This window comes from Anticarsia gemmatalis, chromosome 27 (assembly GCF_050436995.1).
Source record: "Anticarsia gemmatalis isolate Benzon Research Colony breed Stoneville strain chromosome 27, ilAntGemm2 primary, whole genome shotgun sequence".
Classification (NCBI taxonomy): Eukaryota; Metazoa; Arthropoda; class Insecta; order Lepidoptera; family Erebidae; genus Anticarsia; species Anticarsia gemmatalis.
In genome coordinates this window covers 3,034,746-3,048,003 of record NC_134771.1, presented here as the reverse complement: position 1 = coordinate 3,048,003, position 13,258 = coordinate 3,034,746, and the positions used below count along the sequence as shown (strand labels likewise).

The following is a 13,258-nucleotide window of genomic DNA, read 5'->3' as shown; positions in this document are numbered from 1 at the left end:
AGTTCAAGATCGATTTATAACTCCGAGAGCTAATAAAAATGTTATTTAGTGTCTCATAAAAAAAATCGATTTGGATTAAATTGGGAACTCACCTCGAACATATCATCATTTTTGCAAAAAAATTACAGGCAAAATGTCTTGATTATTGACCACTATACGTGTCGTCTACCTTGGGACAAACATGTAGGTCTTATATAAACAAATGTCCACATAACACCTCGCTCAGTCTCAATCATCGCCGCGTCTTTAATTGTCCAAGAAAATGATTGTCTTACTAATTGTAGTCATCTGCATTCTCCTTTACGTGAAAGGAACGAAAAACTTCAAATACTGGGAGAAGAAAGGCATAAAATACTGTAAACCTGTACCGTTCTTTGGTAACAGCTTACGAAAATACTTCCAGAAAATAAGCCCTACTGATCAACTCGCGGAAATTTATAGGAATTATCCCGGAGAGAAGTGCGTCGGGTGTTTTGATTCAAATCATCGTGCGTTAGTGCTACGAGATCCTGAGTTAATAAAACATGTATTAGTGGCTGATTTCATCCATTTTTATCCAAAAGGAATGAATATGCATCAAACAGAACCACTTATGAACAATTTATTTTCGGCAGACGGCGATTTGTGGAAAGTCTTACGGCAAAAGTTAAGTGTCGCTTTCACAACTGGGAAATTAAAAGCAATGTTTCCTATACTTCTAGAACAAGCGGAAAGATTGGAGAAAATAGTTTGTGATGCGTCTGAAAAGTGTTTGGAAGTGAATGTGCGTGATTTAATGGCTTGTTTTACGACCGACGCCATTGCAGCTTGTGGTTTTGGTGTCGACACGAATTCACTGAACGACGAATCGTCAGCCTTTCGAAAATTAGGGAAAAGGATCTTTGACATTAAATTACGTGATAATGTAGTGTTCATGTCGAAATTTATTGCAACAGACACATTTCAAAATTTAAAGTTTTTCGCGCCAGAAGTTGAAACAGCCATTACGGAAATTGTGAAAAGTATTTTCGAGGCGAGGAACAACAAACCGATTGGTCGCAAAGATTTTGTGGACATACTTTTGGAGTTGCAAAATCAGAAAACTTTAATCGGCGAATCTTTGACTAGGAAAGATAAAAATGGAGATCCGGAAAAATGTGAAATTGTTTTGGACGAAATGTTGTTAACTGCACAAGCTTTCATTTTATTTGGCGCTGGATACGAAACGTCGGCAGCTACGATTAGTTTTACATTAAACCAACTAGCTTACAACCCAGAAATACAGGTCAAATGTCAAGAAGAAATAGATAATGTTTTACAAAAACATGGAAAATTATGTTATGAAGCAATTATGGAAATGAAATATTTAGAAATGGTTTTCAAAGAAGGTTTGAGAATGTATCCACCAATTGGTTTTTTAATTCGTCAGTGCGCGAAAAAGTATACGTTTCCAGAGACAAACTTGACAATAGACAAAGGCATTGCTGTTTTAATTCCACTGCAAGCGATGCAGAACGATGAAAAGTATTTCAAAGAGCCTCTTAAGTTTATGCCAGAGAGGTTTGATCCGAAAAATGCCGATGAAATAAAGAAATATTCGTTTCTACCGTTTGGAGCCGGACCACGTGCTTGCATCGGTGAGTTGTACATATTTTATAGTAGAGATTTTAAGAAAAAAGTTGTTGTCAATCATCTTAGATAAAGTCAGGTATAGATATATCTGTAAATAATAGTATGGAACCTAGTAAAATAAATTATAATACCGACATTACGTTAAGCGGGTTCGATTTCCTGCCGTTACAAAAATTTGCAAGGACGATTTTCGGGCCACAATGGTTCAGAGACGATCATCATGCATCACAAATGTGCTCGGAGATTGTAGGTTCGATTCCACACGCAAAAATAAATTCCATAAATGTGTACAAACGTATCGCGACAGAACATTGATTTCATTAGTTTTTTACACAACAAAAAGAACAAAGAACTAAGTTTTAATAGAAAACTAAATCTAATAAATAGAATTTAAGTACTTATTTACTAAAGATATATTTTATTTTGTTCCCAGGTATGCGCTTCGGTATCCTAGAATCGCTGACCGGTCTAGCAACGATTCTCAGCAAGTACTCAGTAGTGCCATCTACTAACAGTCGACGTAACCTCATCACCGATCCGACCATCGCGCTAGTTCAAAATATTAAAGGCGGAATTCCATTAAAATTTGTATCAAGAACTAATTAAATAATGTTAATAATTATGTAAAACAGCATTTAAGTACATCTAAGTATAACTGCCGCCAAACTTATTGAACTATTTCGCTATAATAAAATGAACATAGATCCGCTTGGATATAGTGTTCGGATATTTTGACGTTAGATAATTTATTAGATGAACTCATTTTCGCCGTAATAAAATCTTGGTAAGTATATTATCAAAATTCTATACTGAAATTATTGTAGTGCGTTGAAAACAAATTATTAAGATTTATAATTTATTTTACTAATTTACTACATTATAGCATGTTTTATATGACAGGGATTAATAATACATAATATGAAATAAGTCCTTGGGTTAGTGTTTAGGATCGCGGTATTGTTATTTTCCGTGATTATGTAGTGCAATAAAGATTAAATGAGTAAAATGTTTTATATTTTAAATTGTAATAGACACCCTTACAATTAGTACCTATACTCAGACAAAACCAATTCAAAAGCTCATTAAAAATTCATAACACGGCCCCTTACTGTCCGACTGTTAGTTGGACATGGGTCTCTGTCCCCAATGAGAGAGCAACTTATATTGACTGTCCTAGTGTGCGTATCTTTCCCAACCCCTTTAAATACCGTTTTAAGCAACTTATAGGTTTCGTCAAAGATTCCTTTACTCATAATCAGTAATTTTGAAAAGTGAAATCAACATAATCTTTGTTTAGCAATACTTACTTTTTTGATGGCCCGGTGTATGTCGTTAGAAGGATCAAGGCTTAATTCGAGCAAGGCCTCTCCCGGAAACCTCCAAACTTCTTTTATTTGTTATCTCTGGCCATTCACAGAGGCACGTAAGCACATCGTTTTGACACATCCACTTAAGTTTTTAAACTATCACACATCACTAAATAGATCACCACTTTCTTAACGCAATAAGAATGGAGAATGTTACTAGGTATGCCAAATCGCTTTAAATTTTGACACAGTATAGCCTGTGTGTATACATATAAACTAGTTTTTGTTTCAGTTAAAAATACCGAATAGTTTTGATTTTATAAGCATTCAAAGTTTCGAAAAATATCGAGTCCCGCTAACGGCCGCGTGAGCGGCTGTGACGTCATACTACTACACTTGCGCCGCGCGGGCCGCGTCCCGCTTAGTATTAAGTTGCCAGCCGTTGTTGTTGGTGTAATAACTTGCGCAGTATTTTGTTGTGTTTGCATCCGCTTATTACATTTATGGTGTAGTAATAATAAATATTATTCAATTAATAAAATGGATGAAGGATTTGAAAAAGGGCAATCGGATAATCTACCTAAAATAGATGAAAATAATGTTTGCGCATTATTTATCAACAAATAGAGATTTTGTTGCCTCCGAAATCCTTTTTATTATTATAAATACGAAAGTTTGTGAAAATGTATGCATGTATGTATACATACTATTGTATTATATGTATACTATTTATTTATTTGTACTATTTACTCCGTACGTTTGGCGCAGTGGTCTAAGCGGTCACCTTGCCGCAATAACCGTAGCGCCGCGTATGGAGGTTTTGAATCCCATCCGGGACAAATCTTTGTGTGATGAGCACGAGTATTTGTCCTGGTTGTCAATTTATCTATATATTGAGAAGTATATAAGTACGTTTATCAGTTATTTGGTTACCATTGTACAAGCTCTGCTTAGTTTGGAATCAAATGACCGTGTGTGATTTGTCGAGCAATATTTAATATTTCATTAAATATTTAATGTATGTATATAGGTATGTATGTATATATGTATGTACGTATGTATGGATGTTTGTATGTATGTATGGATGTTTGTTACTCTTTCACGCAAATGTGACTGAACCGATTACGATGATATTTGGTATATAGGTAGCTGAAGGCCCAGAATAACACATAGGCTACTTTTTATCCCAGAGTTCCCGAGGGATCGGGATTTACACGGGAAGGGTTTCCATGGGGACGAAGTCGCGGGCGGCCTCTAGTATATTATACATATTTGTAATATCTATACTAGAATATTAGAAAGCTGAAGAGTTTGTTTGTTTGAACGCGCTAATCTCAAGAACTATTGGTCCAATTTAAAAAAAACTTTCACTGTTAGCTAGTCCATTTATCGAGGAAGGCTATAGGCTATATATCATCACGCTACAACCAATAGGAGCAGAGTACTAATAAAAAATGTTACAGAAACGGGGAAAATTTTGACCCATTCTCTCTTATGTGACGCAAGCGAAGTTGCGCGAGTCAGCTAATGTTAGATATTCACGATCACGCATATTATAAAGAAACAATTTTTAATCGAAATAATCGCGTACCTACTTATTGATTTTACATTTTTCCTGCCACTGTAAAAACAATAAATTCGCGATCAATCCGGTTAGAAATTGTTTCATTTTGTTTCATTATATAAGATAAAGTTAATTATTATTACTTATCTACTTACCTACATAAAATTTTATTACATTTAGGCACAACATATGATTTCCTAGTATTTGAATTGAACATTTTAAAAAGTATTTAGGTATAATTTCAACGCACCGAGCGCGCGACCGCAAGCGGACTGTGTGAGCCAGACTGAGCGTAGTGTAGAGTGACGTCACACCGTCCCCGAGAGCAAGCGTCGTGCGGTTACAACTTGTTTTACTTATAAATCGGAAACTAATTGAGATATCGAAGTAATTCTTTCACTAGTATTTTTTATTTTTAACAAAGAATAAGGAGGGCTAAAAATCAAAATTTGTTAACATTCTCCATTATAAGGTTAACGATACCTTATTTAATACCCTACGTTTCGATCGTATTACATCGACCGTGGTCACGGGCTGACTGATATAACTGCTAAGCGTCGTCTCCTTGTGGCGCGAGTTTCTACGTCTACCCTCACTTGGTCGTCAATTATTTAAATAGTTCGGAACACAATTTGACAGTTTTGCACTATTTAATAATAATCAGTAAAAACTATCAATGCAATTTTATCGCAGCGTCAAGCACTAGGATACCTCAAAATTCTGATTCCGTTGATCTCTTACACACCTTGTCCCACCTTTTACAAACATATAAAAAAAAATATATACCAATTTGGTTCAGTTGTTTAAAAGTTATGCGCGTACATAAGTTACGATGATTCATTTTCATTTATATAGATAATCTAGACAAGATAAATCGTGCATGACAAGGCTTTCTACTAAGATATTAAATAAACTATAAATATAAAAAAATATTAATCTTAGGTCGGGGGAAAAGTCTTTTCGCATTATAGCATGTATGAACTTGTAATAAAATCTCTTTGGCTACAAGAATCACAAATTAGTACACGGTTCATTAGGTTTATTTCAGTGAGCTCGTGAGGTACCCAAATATCGAGCTTTTTTGTGTAGCGAAAAGATTTTATTACAAGTTCATACATACTATAATGAGAGACTTTTTTCCCGACCTAATAATCAAATAATTACAATTAATTAATTTACAGTCATTGACTGTAAATATAAAACTTTTTTTTAGCCTATTTGAGTGTCCCACTGCTGGGCAATGACCTCTAAAACTTGAAATAATCTAAAACTTAGCCAACAAAAAATAAAAGCCATACGAATACTCGAAGCGTATAATAATAATTGTACTATAACAGTAAGAGAGCTTATTCTTCCGTCTTGGGCCTGAGGCCGCGTATGCTGAGGTCGTACACCACTTCCTCTATCTTCTTGACGTCGTATTTCAGAACGTCGAACCGCTTGCGCAAGTGATCGTTCTTGAGATTCAGTAGCCTGCGAAAATATATTTATACAATAAATAACAATTATAAATATACGAACTTTTGACTATCCAATCCAATATTTTAACCAATTTAGCCAAAATCTTAATGAAATTCATACATCAAATGAAATATTTTTCACCTACGGAGTAGGCAGAAATTATATACTTAAAAACTTGCTCAAAAATCACTAGCTTTTAGTAAAAACTATTAGGAAACCTGTTCAGATGTGTGAAACTTTTATATTTTTATAAGCTAGTATTTAAAACTAAGTGTATTTGTGATTTATTTACATACCTAAAGCCAGCGTTTAGCTCCATAACGAATTTGGATATCTGCAATGGTTTTTCATAATCACCTCTCGTTACAGAGTTGACTGCCAATCGCGACTGAAAACATACAATTTCATTTAAACAAGCATTATAAGTTTAATCGCCAAACTTTTGCATTGAATATGACTATCATCAAAAGTCATTGTGTTGAAAATAACCATCAAAATAACTGATTTCACCAAATCACGATATTTTTCTTCTGTAGCAAGAGATAATTCCTTAAATTAGTTTAAATTATATTCACCAGTTCTGAACACAGCTGTAGGAGTCCATTTAGATAGTCTTCAATGTCCAAATGGAAGCCAGTCTTCTCTTCTACTGCACTAACTGAAATAAACCATATTAATTAGATGAGTTGCCTAACTTGTTGTAGGTAAAATTTTAAGTTTATGACACAACAGGATGGTATCTCTGAGGTTAAGCTATGCTTGCTGAAGTTGTTCTGTGAATAGGTGACCATCTTTTAATTATCTAGTTCCTCATTGTTTCGGAAGGCACGTTAAATTGTGAGAACCGGCGGGCATTTTCAAAGATGTTTGACAGTTGTTAACAGTAGTCAGAAGCTCGAAAGTCTGGCAACCAGTCTTACCTGTGGATGGTAAGTGTGGGTTGTGGAGGTCCAATATGAGAGTTAGCTCGAAATATTAATAATTTTTCGAATTCTGAGTACCCAATTATGGCGACTTAAACTCCAAAGCATGCATGCTCGAAGCTCATCAAATTGGTTTCAAACTTACCGCCCAGGACCTCAGCAACAGTTTCATGTGTGGCAAGGATCCCCTTTTCAAGCCATATAGTGAGAGCAATCAGGAAGCAGTACCTCTGAGTTATATTGCGCCAGTGCTCTTGATATCTGCAATATACAATTTATTTATAAATTGTGTAGCTATAGAATATAAAATGTTCATCCTACCTTGGTCCAAAGATATCTGCCCGGTATTATAGGGTAAAATATTTACTGTTATTTTAAATTTGTATCATTTTAATTGTTCCTTCCAAAAGAAAAAAAAGCAGAACTATGTAATCAAGTGGAATAGAGTAAAGAAGAGTAAGAAAAAATAGCTGTTTACTGCAAGAAGTATATTCTCCATTGGGGTAAAGTATGGAAAAGACAATCTTAAATCTATTAAATATTTTAATCACGATGATGTAATTGATAGAATGTTAATATATTAGTATGTTTTATGGTCCTGAAGTTAGTTCAGCAAAGTGAAATATGAAATTAGCCATAAATAAAATCATTTCAGAAAACAATTTGGTAACACAAACAACTTCAAACTATTATGATTTTAAAATGTTTTATAGACCAGAGTGTAAGCTGCCACATAGGCTACTAATACATCATTAGAATACAATTTAAGATAGTTACATAGGACAGAATTAAAATACTGCAGTCTCTTTACAAAATATAATAAAATACTGCAGTCTCTTTACAAAATATAAGGATTTTATACATTACTAGCTGACCCGCGCAACTTCGCTTGCGTCACATAAAAGAATCATAATTTTCCCCGTTTTTGTAACATTTTTCACTGGTACTCTGCTCCTATTGGTCGTAGCGTGATGATATATAGACTATAGCCTTCCTCAATAAATGGGCTATCTAACACTGAAAGAATTTTGCAAATCAGACCAGTAGTTCCCGAGATTAGCGCGTTCAAACAAACAAACAAACTCTTCAGCCTTATAATATTAGTATAGATATCACACCTTTTTCCCATAGGGTTAGGCAAAAACCAAAGAACTCCACTTGGTATGATTCCTTACAAGCTTCCCTTGCCTCATTCACATCCATACATCATATCATACAAGACCACCAAGAAAGAATAAAATTCTATGTGCTGTATTAAATAAATAATTAAATCTAACTTGTAGTAATCAGTCTCTGGTAGAGCCTCCTTCAGCTTTGCATAGCCTTCTCTTGCTTTTTCAAATGATTCCCTCGCTCTCTGGCATGCTGGTCCAACTAGGGGGAAGCAGAGTTTATATGTCTTATATCAAATTAAGTCTAGATGGGGATACAAAATAGTAACAAACTCAAAATATTACAGAATGAATCCTCATTTAACTAGTCTCGTGGCAAGGCCTGACCCCTCCCTCATTCTGAGAGGAGATCCTTGCAGGGAGTTAGTAATGGAGTATTTACTTATTTAAAATATATTCCTTTTTGTTTTTTTTTTGGTGTTGGAGGCATCAATTTGATTTTTAAGGTAAAAAATTGCCTAATTTTTTTTTTACAATTTCAGTTACACGTTAGACATTAACTTGGTTTCAGCATATAATTTTAATTCACCACCATTTTGTTTATCATTGGAAGACATCAAAGTTCTTGTTAAAAAAACAACTTTTTTAGCTCATTATTCAATATTTTTTTAACGTATCAAGTAGTAAAACTTACTGGCCGCTTCATTATGATGAATAACTTGAAGTATTGTAGTCACTTCGCGCGATATCTGACCGATATCTTTGCAGATGTTGCGTATAACCTAAACATTCAAAACTAGTGAAAAGACAAACAAAAACACACCTTTGTACCAAACGCGCATGATTCTCATAACACCACGAGTGATTGATGAAATAAAACAGTTTATTTGATAAAACATGGACAGTGAGACGCGTTTATGAGGGATGCCGTATTCAAATCTAGAATCGTAAAAGTGAAAAGGAGTGTTTATACCTCACGAGTATCCTGCTCGGCATCGAGGTTCTTCTGGAAATTCGTAAATATAGCATTTACTGCTTGATTTTCACACATTATAAGTTTTGTTTTGGTAAAATAGCGCTGAAATCTTTGCCGCAGAATTTGGTGATCAACAAACGAATGCAATCAATGAATGATTTCGGTTATCATATGTCAATGTCAGCGGAGGAAAAATGTTATGACACTCATTCATTCGGTCAATACAGATAAAAAATTGCACAGTGAAACTGAATTAGTCTGATTGTTTTCTGACATACCTACGATATAGCTTAAATATATTACAATAAAATACGGGTTTTGATAGGTATAAGTACTAACAAAATATTATACTTTTAAACTACAATACACATGCATTCTTTTTCTCCATACTTCTACAATCCACTATAGTCCACCCCCATATTATCATCTCTTAATAAAAAAACAACATACATTCTTAGTGATGATCAATATAATTTATTTAGTGCAGTTTTTCCCATGTAACAAGGCATTATTTCTCTACTCAACAAAGCAACAACAAAAAAAACAAAAAAATTAAAAAGAAAACCAGTTTTATTTTTAAATGCATACAGCTTACACTAGGTAATTAGCCAGGTGGCCAGTGCATTTGGCGACCACCTAGGATATGCACATGTAGGTGATATACACTCTGTGCTCCATTCTTGCCATCATTGATGACCAAGCGGAATCCAGACTTGTCAAGGCCTTCCTTGATGGCTACCTTTTTCGCTGCAATCATCAGGTGCCCTATAAGAAAGCAGTAATTAGCAGTTTTGGTTCTTGGTTCCAGATTAGGTATAGTACAATTTACATAAAATAATGAAATAATCCTAAAAAATATTAACTAGGTAGATAGCAGATCAATTATTTGGATCATGATTATTTATAATGATAAGTTAAGGCTCATTTTTGTTGATACTTTAGAAATACTTCTAGAATTTCATCCATGGAGCTAAGAATACAATTGCTAAGTTCTCAATGTTTATTTCTTGCATGCTGCATTATGGTTTCAGATAATAAATTATGAGTTATTTTTAATTGTTGCAAAATAGTACGATTGAAAGTTATCAAAACCAAAGTATAAGGTTCAAATCAGAATAATATTGTTTAATGTAAACAAGATATTCTGTGTATATAAGGTTGTTTACCAAGGAGTTGTTCATCCGAGTCGTCAGCTTTAGACAACTGTGAGATCGGCTTCCTTGGGATCACTAGGATGTGAGTGGGAGCCTGTGGAGCGACATCGTGGAACGCCACACACTGCAACAAATAAATAAAATATAACCTTTATTGATTGGCAAGTTGCATCAGAAAGTAGCAAAACTTAGGCACACTAATAGTTTTTTTATCTAAATGTTTATATTGCAGTTATCGTCAATGTTCGAGAAGTAATTGAAAGTTAATAATAACAGCTGATAAAGCTACCGGCCGGCAGCGCATGATAATATGTCACCTGGTCATCTTCGTACACGAACTTTGCTGGTATTTCCTTCCTCAGGATCTTCCCGAAGATTGTGTCCCCGCCAGAGGCCGCGGTCTGCGCCTTTTCTACTTCACCCATCGGAGTTGCTGATTGTGGTTTCGCAGCAGGAGAATTTTCAGTCTCACCACCCGCCATCTTGGAGAAAATTTCTTGTCAAATATGTCAAATTTTGACGTTTCGTTTAGTTTTTGCTCTAAATTTTAATAAGGCATCTTAAATAAAAACAATTGATTTAACTTTAACCTTTATTTAAATAATTTATCTTATATAATACAAAACATCACAGGCCATTATTTCTAAAGATAACATTGATATTTGTAGCACAATTTTACAATTTAAATCCCGGTCCCGTAGGCCATATCATATGATGCAGGGCTCTCCCGAAAACATGAATAGACTTCAACTTGTTAGTCCGATGATTCTCGTCAACCATTACGTGGTACCCAGTTCGGTCCAGTCTCAAATTTATAGCAACCTGCTTAGCAACCGACAACATATGATCTGAAACAAAAAAGGCGAAATAAAACAGCTGACTATATACTAAACGTTTATTTTACGAGAACGGCCATCCCATCTGCCTTCCACCGAAGACTTGAACATAAAATTCATCAACTTGCTGACAAGATTGTGGACCTTCGTTCATCACGACTCTGAAACCTTTTTGGTCTATGACTTTTTCTTTAGCTATACGGCGGGCGGTGATCAGCAAATGTCCTGAATAATGTGATAAATATGAGAATAAAAAATAACGCATTTTAGGATCGAATTGAATCATCTTTGACTGACTGAACTTGAAGCTTGATTTTTTCCAAATAGGGTTCAGGGAATCGAACCCACGTACCTCCCGACTCTAAAGCACTTGTAACGCGGCATCTGCGATGACTACATGTCATATTGGCCACCTCGGTCTCTCTGTCTCGGATAAAATCCTAATCACCTGGACTTGCATCATTCCGTTCGACAAAAAAAAAGTAAAATGTCATAATGATAAATTAAAAACCAACAATATCGTAAAATGATTCACAGATAAGAAATAACACGAACCTAATAATTTTTCATCATCCAATGACACATCGACAAGGCGGGGGATCGTCCTTTTAGGTACGACGAGGAAATGTACAGGCGCTTGCTTGTTTACTTCCTCATCGAATACTACGCACTGAAACAAACAAACATCCTTATGAGTTCATGATTATAATAAAATGTCTTTGGGATTTTTATAATGCTTTCTCATTACCTTACAAATGGATTTAGCTGGTTAGATGTAAGATACGCAAAAGTCAAACATTGTATTTTATTTAAAAAAAAAATAGTCAAAAGTAGTAGATAAGTGCTTTTAAACGATATTTGTGCTAAGTTATTCGAACACCTAACAAAATGTATTCAGCCGCTTTCGCAAGTTAGTACAGACCTAATAAAAAGAAGCACTAAGCAGAGAATAAAAATATCCCGATTAGCAAAATAAAACAAAACTTTGAAGTTAGAAGGCCAAAGGTTTAGCGTAGTTAATTTGCAACTGGAACGTTTAAAACGTAGTTTATCCTTATACCGGTGCCTGGTCTCAAAAGGTCTGTAAACGTGGGCTAAGTTGTATAAATTTATTGATAAAACATTGTTATGGAGAAATTGCTTACCAGTTCATCCTCAAATAGAAAGGTCTCGGGTTCTCTTCCATTGCAAAACTTTGCAAAACTCATGGGTTTTACATCCGCAGTCATTTTGACTTATTTTTATTCTTCTAACAGATAATTATAGCAATTAAACTATAGAAGTACGTTTTAATATCGTGTGTTTACGAATTACAACATAATACACCGGAATTCAATTATCAACTAAATTCTGACTCACCTGCTGATCATTAAATATATAGATCGTCTTTTTCTACCAAAATATATTTGTATTATATTTTATTCATGAAAGAAAGAGACAGCTACATTACATTGTATAAATCGTTCATTCGGTAATACGAAAGAATGAATGAAAAACAAGGAAATGAGTGAAGTATTGGAGATAAAAGGATTTTAAAGTTTTATCAAGAGATAAGTAATTAGATTAAAACTACTCATTAGGTGCTAAATGGTAATAAAAGATTAAAAAGATAATATTTCAATTAATTGGTTTTGTTCGAAGACTTAACTTATTTTGAGGTTATGTTTATATTTTGCGTTATTTGAGCTTGACTATCACCTAATTTATCTTAGTTATTAACGATTATTGGCTAAATACTTACACACGTTGAGTCATAATCCGCATTTCCGCAAAAGAAAAAGATTTGAATGCATAACAAATAAATGCTTATTCGCGATGACATTATATTATTATTACCGATTTTCTATCACTCATTGGTCGCTACTCGCTAGTGGTCAGAATTTAAACTGTACATACTTTTTATTATTTTTCTCTGCACTCAATTAAAAATCGAATTGAGTGTTTAATCATTAATTAATTTTACACTTCTGCGTTTCGACGTATTGTACGTAGTTGTTTTTTTTTATTGACACTAAGTGCGCACAATATTCTGCCAGTTAGTTTTATTATGCCTACATTAGGCGTTTCAACAGCACCTATTGTTTACACAAGCCTGCCTGTACGAGCGTACCTATTGTTTGATTTTGCGTCGTGTAACAAAAAGACACTGGGAGAATTTAGTTAGGTGTTTCCAACTTTTATTGCTGAAACTAGTAAAGTTGTGGCGCAGTTGGTTGAATAGGACTGTTGCATAGAGGTCTCTAGTTCGAATCGCGAGTCGGTTAAAAAAATAATCCTGAGAGTTTCAAGGCAAGAAGGCCAGGAAGGAATGAAT

The 13,258-nt window shown here is 34.4% G+C and overlaps 4 protein-coding genes across 5 annotated transcripts; 1 reads left to right on the top strand and 3 right to left on the bottom strand.

The window, feature by feature from the left end:
• Positions 1 to 232: 232 nt before the first annotated feature.
• On the top strand, positions 233 to 2,508 carry LOC142984646 (cytochrome P450 6B1-like). The gene is made up of 2 exons (XM_076132398.1): positions 233 to 1,616; positions 2,045 to 2,508. The coding sequence occupies exons 1-2, from the start codon at positions 263 to 265 to the stop codon at positions 2,215 to 2,217; spliced, it is 1,527 nt and encodes a 508-aa protein (XP_075988513.1). The 5' UTR covers positions 233 to 262; the 3' UTR covers positions 2,218 to 2,508.
• Positions 2,509 to 5,781: 3,273 nt separating this feature from the next.
• On the bottom strand, positions 5,782 to 9,116 carry trsn (translin). The gene is made up of 7 exons (XM_076132212.1): positions 8,952 to 9,116; positions 8,673 to 8,760; positions 8,144 to 8,240; positions 7,012 to 7,127; positions 6,519 to 6,601; positions 6,240 to 6,331; positions 5,782 to 5,955 (listed from the first exon to the last, which is right to left on the bottom strand). Exons 1-7 carry the CDS (start codon positions 9,027 to 9,029, stop codon positions 5,829 to 5,831), a joined length of 681 nt encoding a protein of 226 aa, XP_075988327.1. The 5' UTR covers positions 9,030 to 9,116; the 3' UTR covers positions 5,782 to 5,828.
• Positions 9,117 to 9,506: 390 nt separating this feature from the next.
• Positions 9,507 to 12,813, bottom strand: LOC142984524 (adenosine 5'-monophosphoramidase HINT1-like). The gene is made up of 4 exons (XM_076132213.1): positions 12,781 to 12,813; positions 10,426 to 10,590; positions 10,121 to 10,232; positions 9,507 to 9,719 (listed from the first exon to the last, which is right to left on the bottom strand). Exons 1-4 carry the CDS (start codon positions 12,796 to 12,798, stop codon positions 9,559 to 9,561), a joined length of 456 nt encoding a protein of 151 aa, XP_075988328.1. The 5' UTR covers positions 12,799 to 12,813; the 3' UTR covers positions 9,507 to 9,558.
• Positions 10,687 to 12,297, bottom strand: LOC142984525 (adenosine 5'-monophosphoramidase HINT2-like). Of its 2 annotated transcripts, none has more exons than XM_076132214.1 (3): positions 12,090 to 12,290; positions 11,500 to 11,614; positions 10,687 to 10,956 (listed from the first exon to the last, which is right to left on the bottom strand). In XM_076132214.1, exons 1-3 carry the CDS (start codon positions 12,171 to 12,173, stop codon positions 10,784 to 10,786), a joined length of 372 nt encoding a protein of 123 aa, XP_075988329.1. In that variant the 5' UTR covers positions 12,174 to 12,290; the 3' UTR covers positions 10,687 to 10,783. The 2 variants fall into 2 exon arrangements, with proteins under 2 accessions (XP_075988329.1, XP_075988330.1); XM_076132215.1 differs by lacking the exon at positions 10,687 to 10,956 and adding an exon at positions 10,989 to 11,169 and having other exon boundaries at positions 12,090 to 12,297.
• Positions 12,814 to 13,258: the final 445 nt, after the last annotated feature.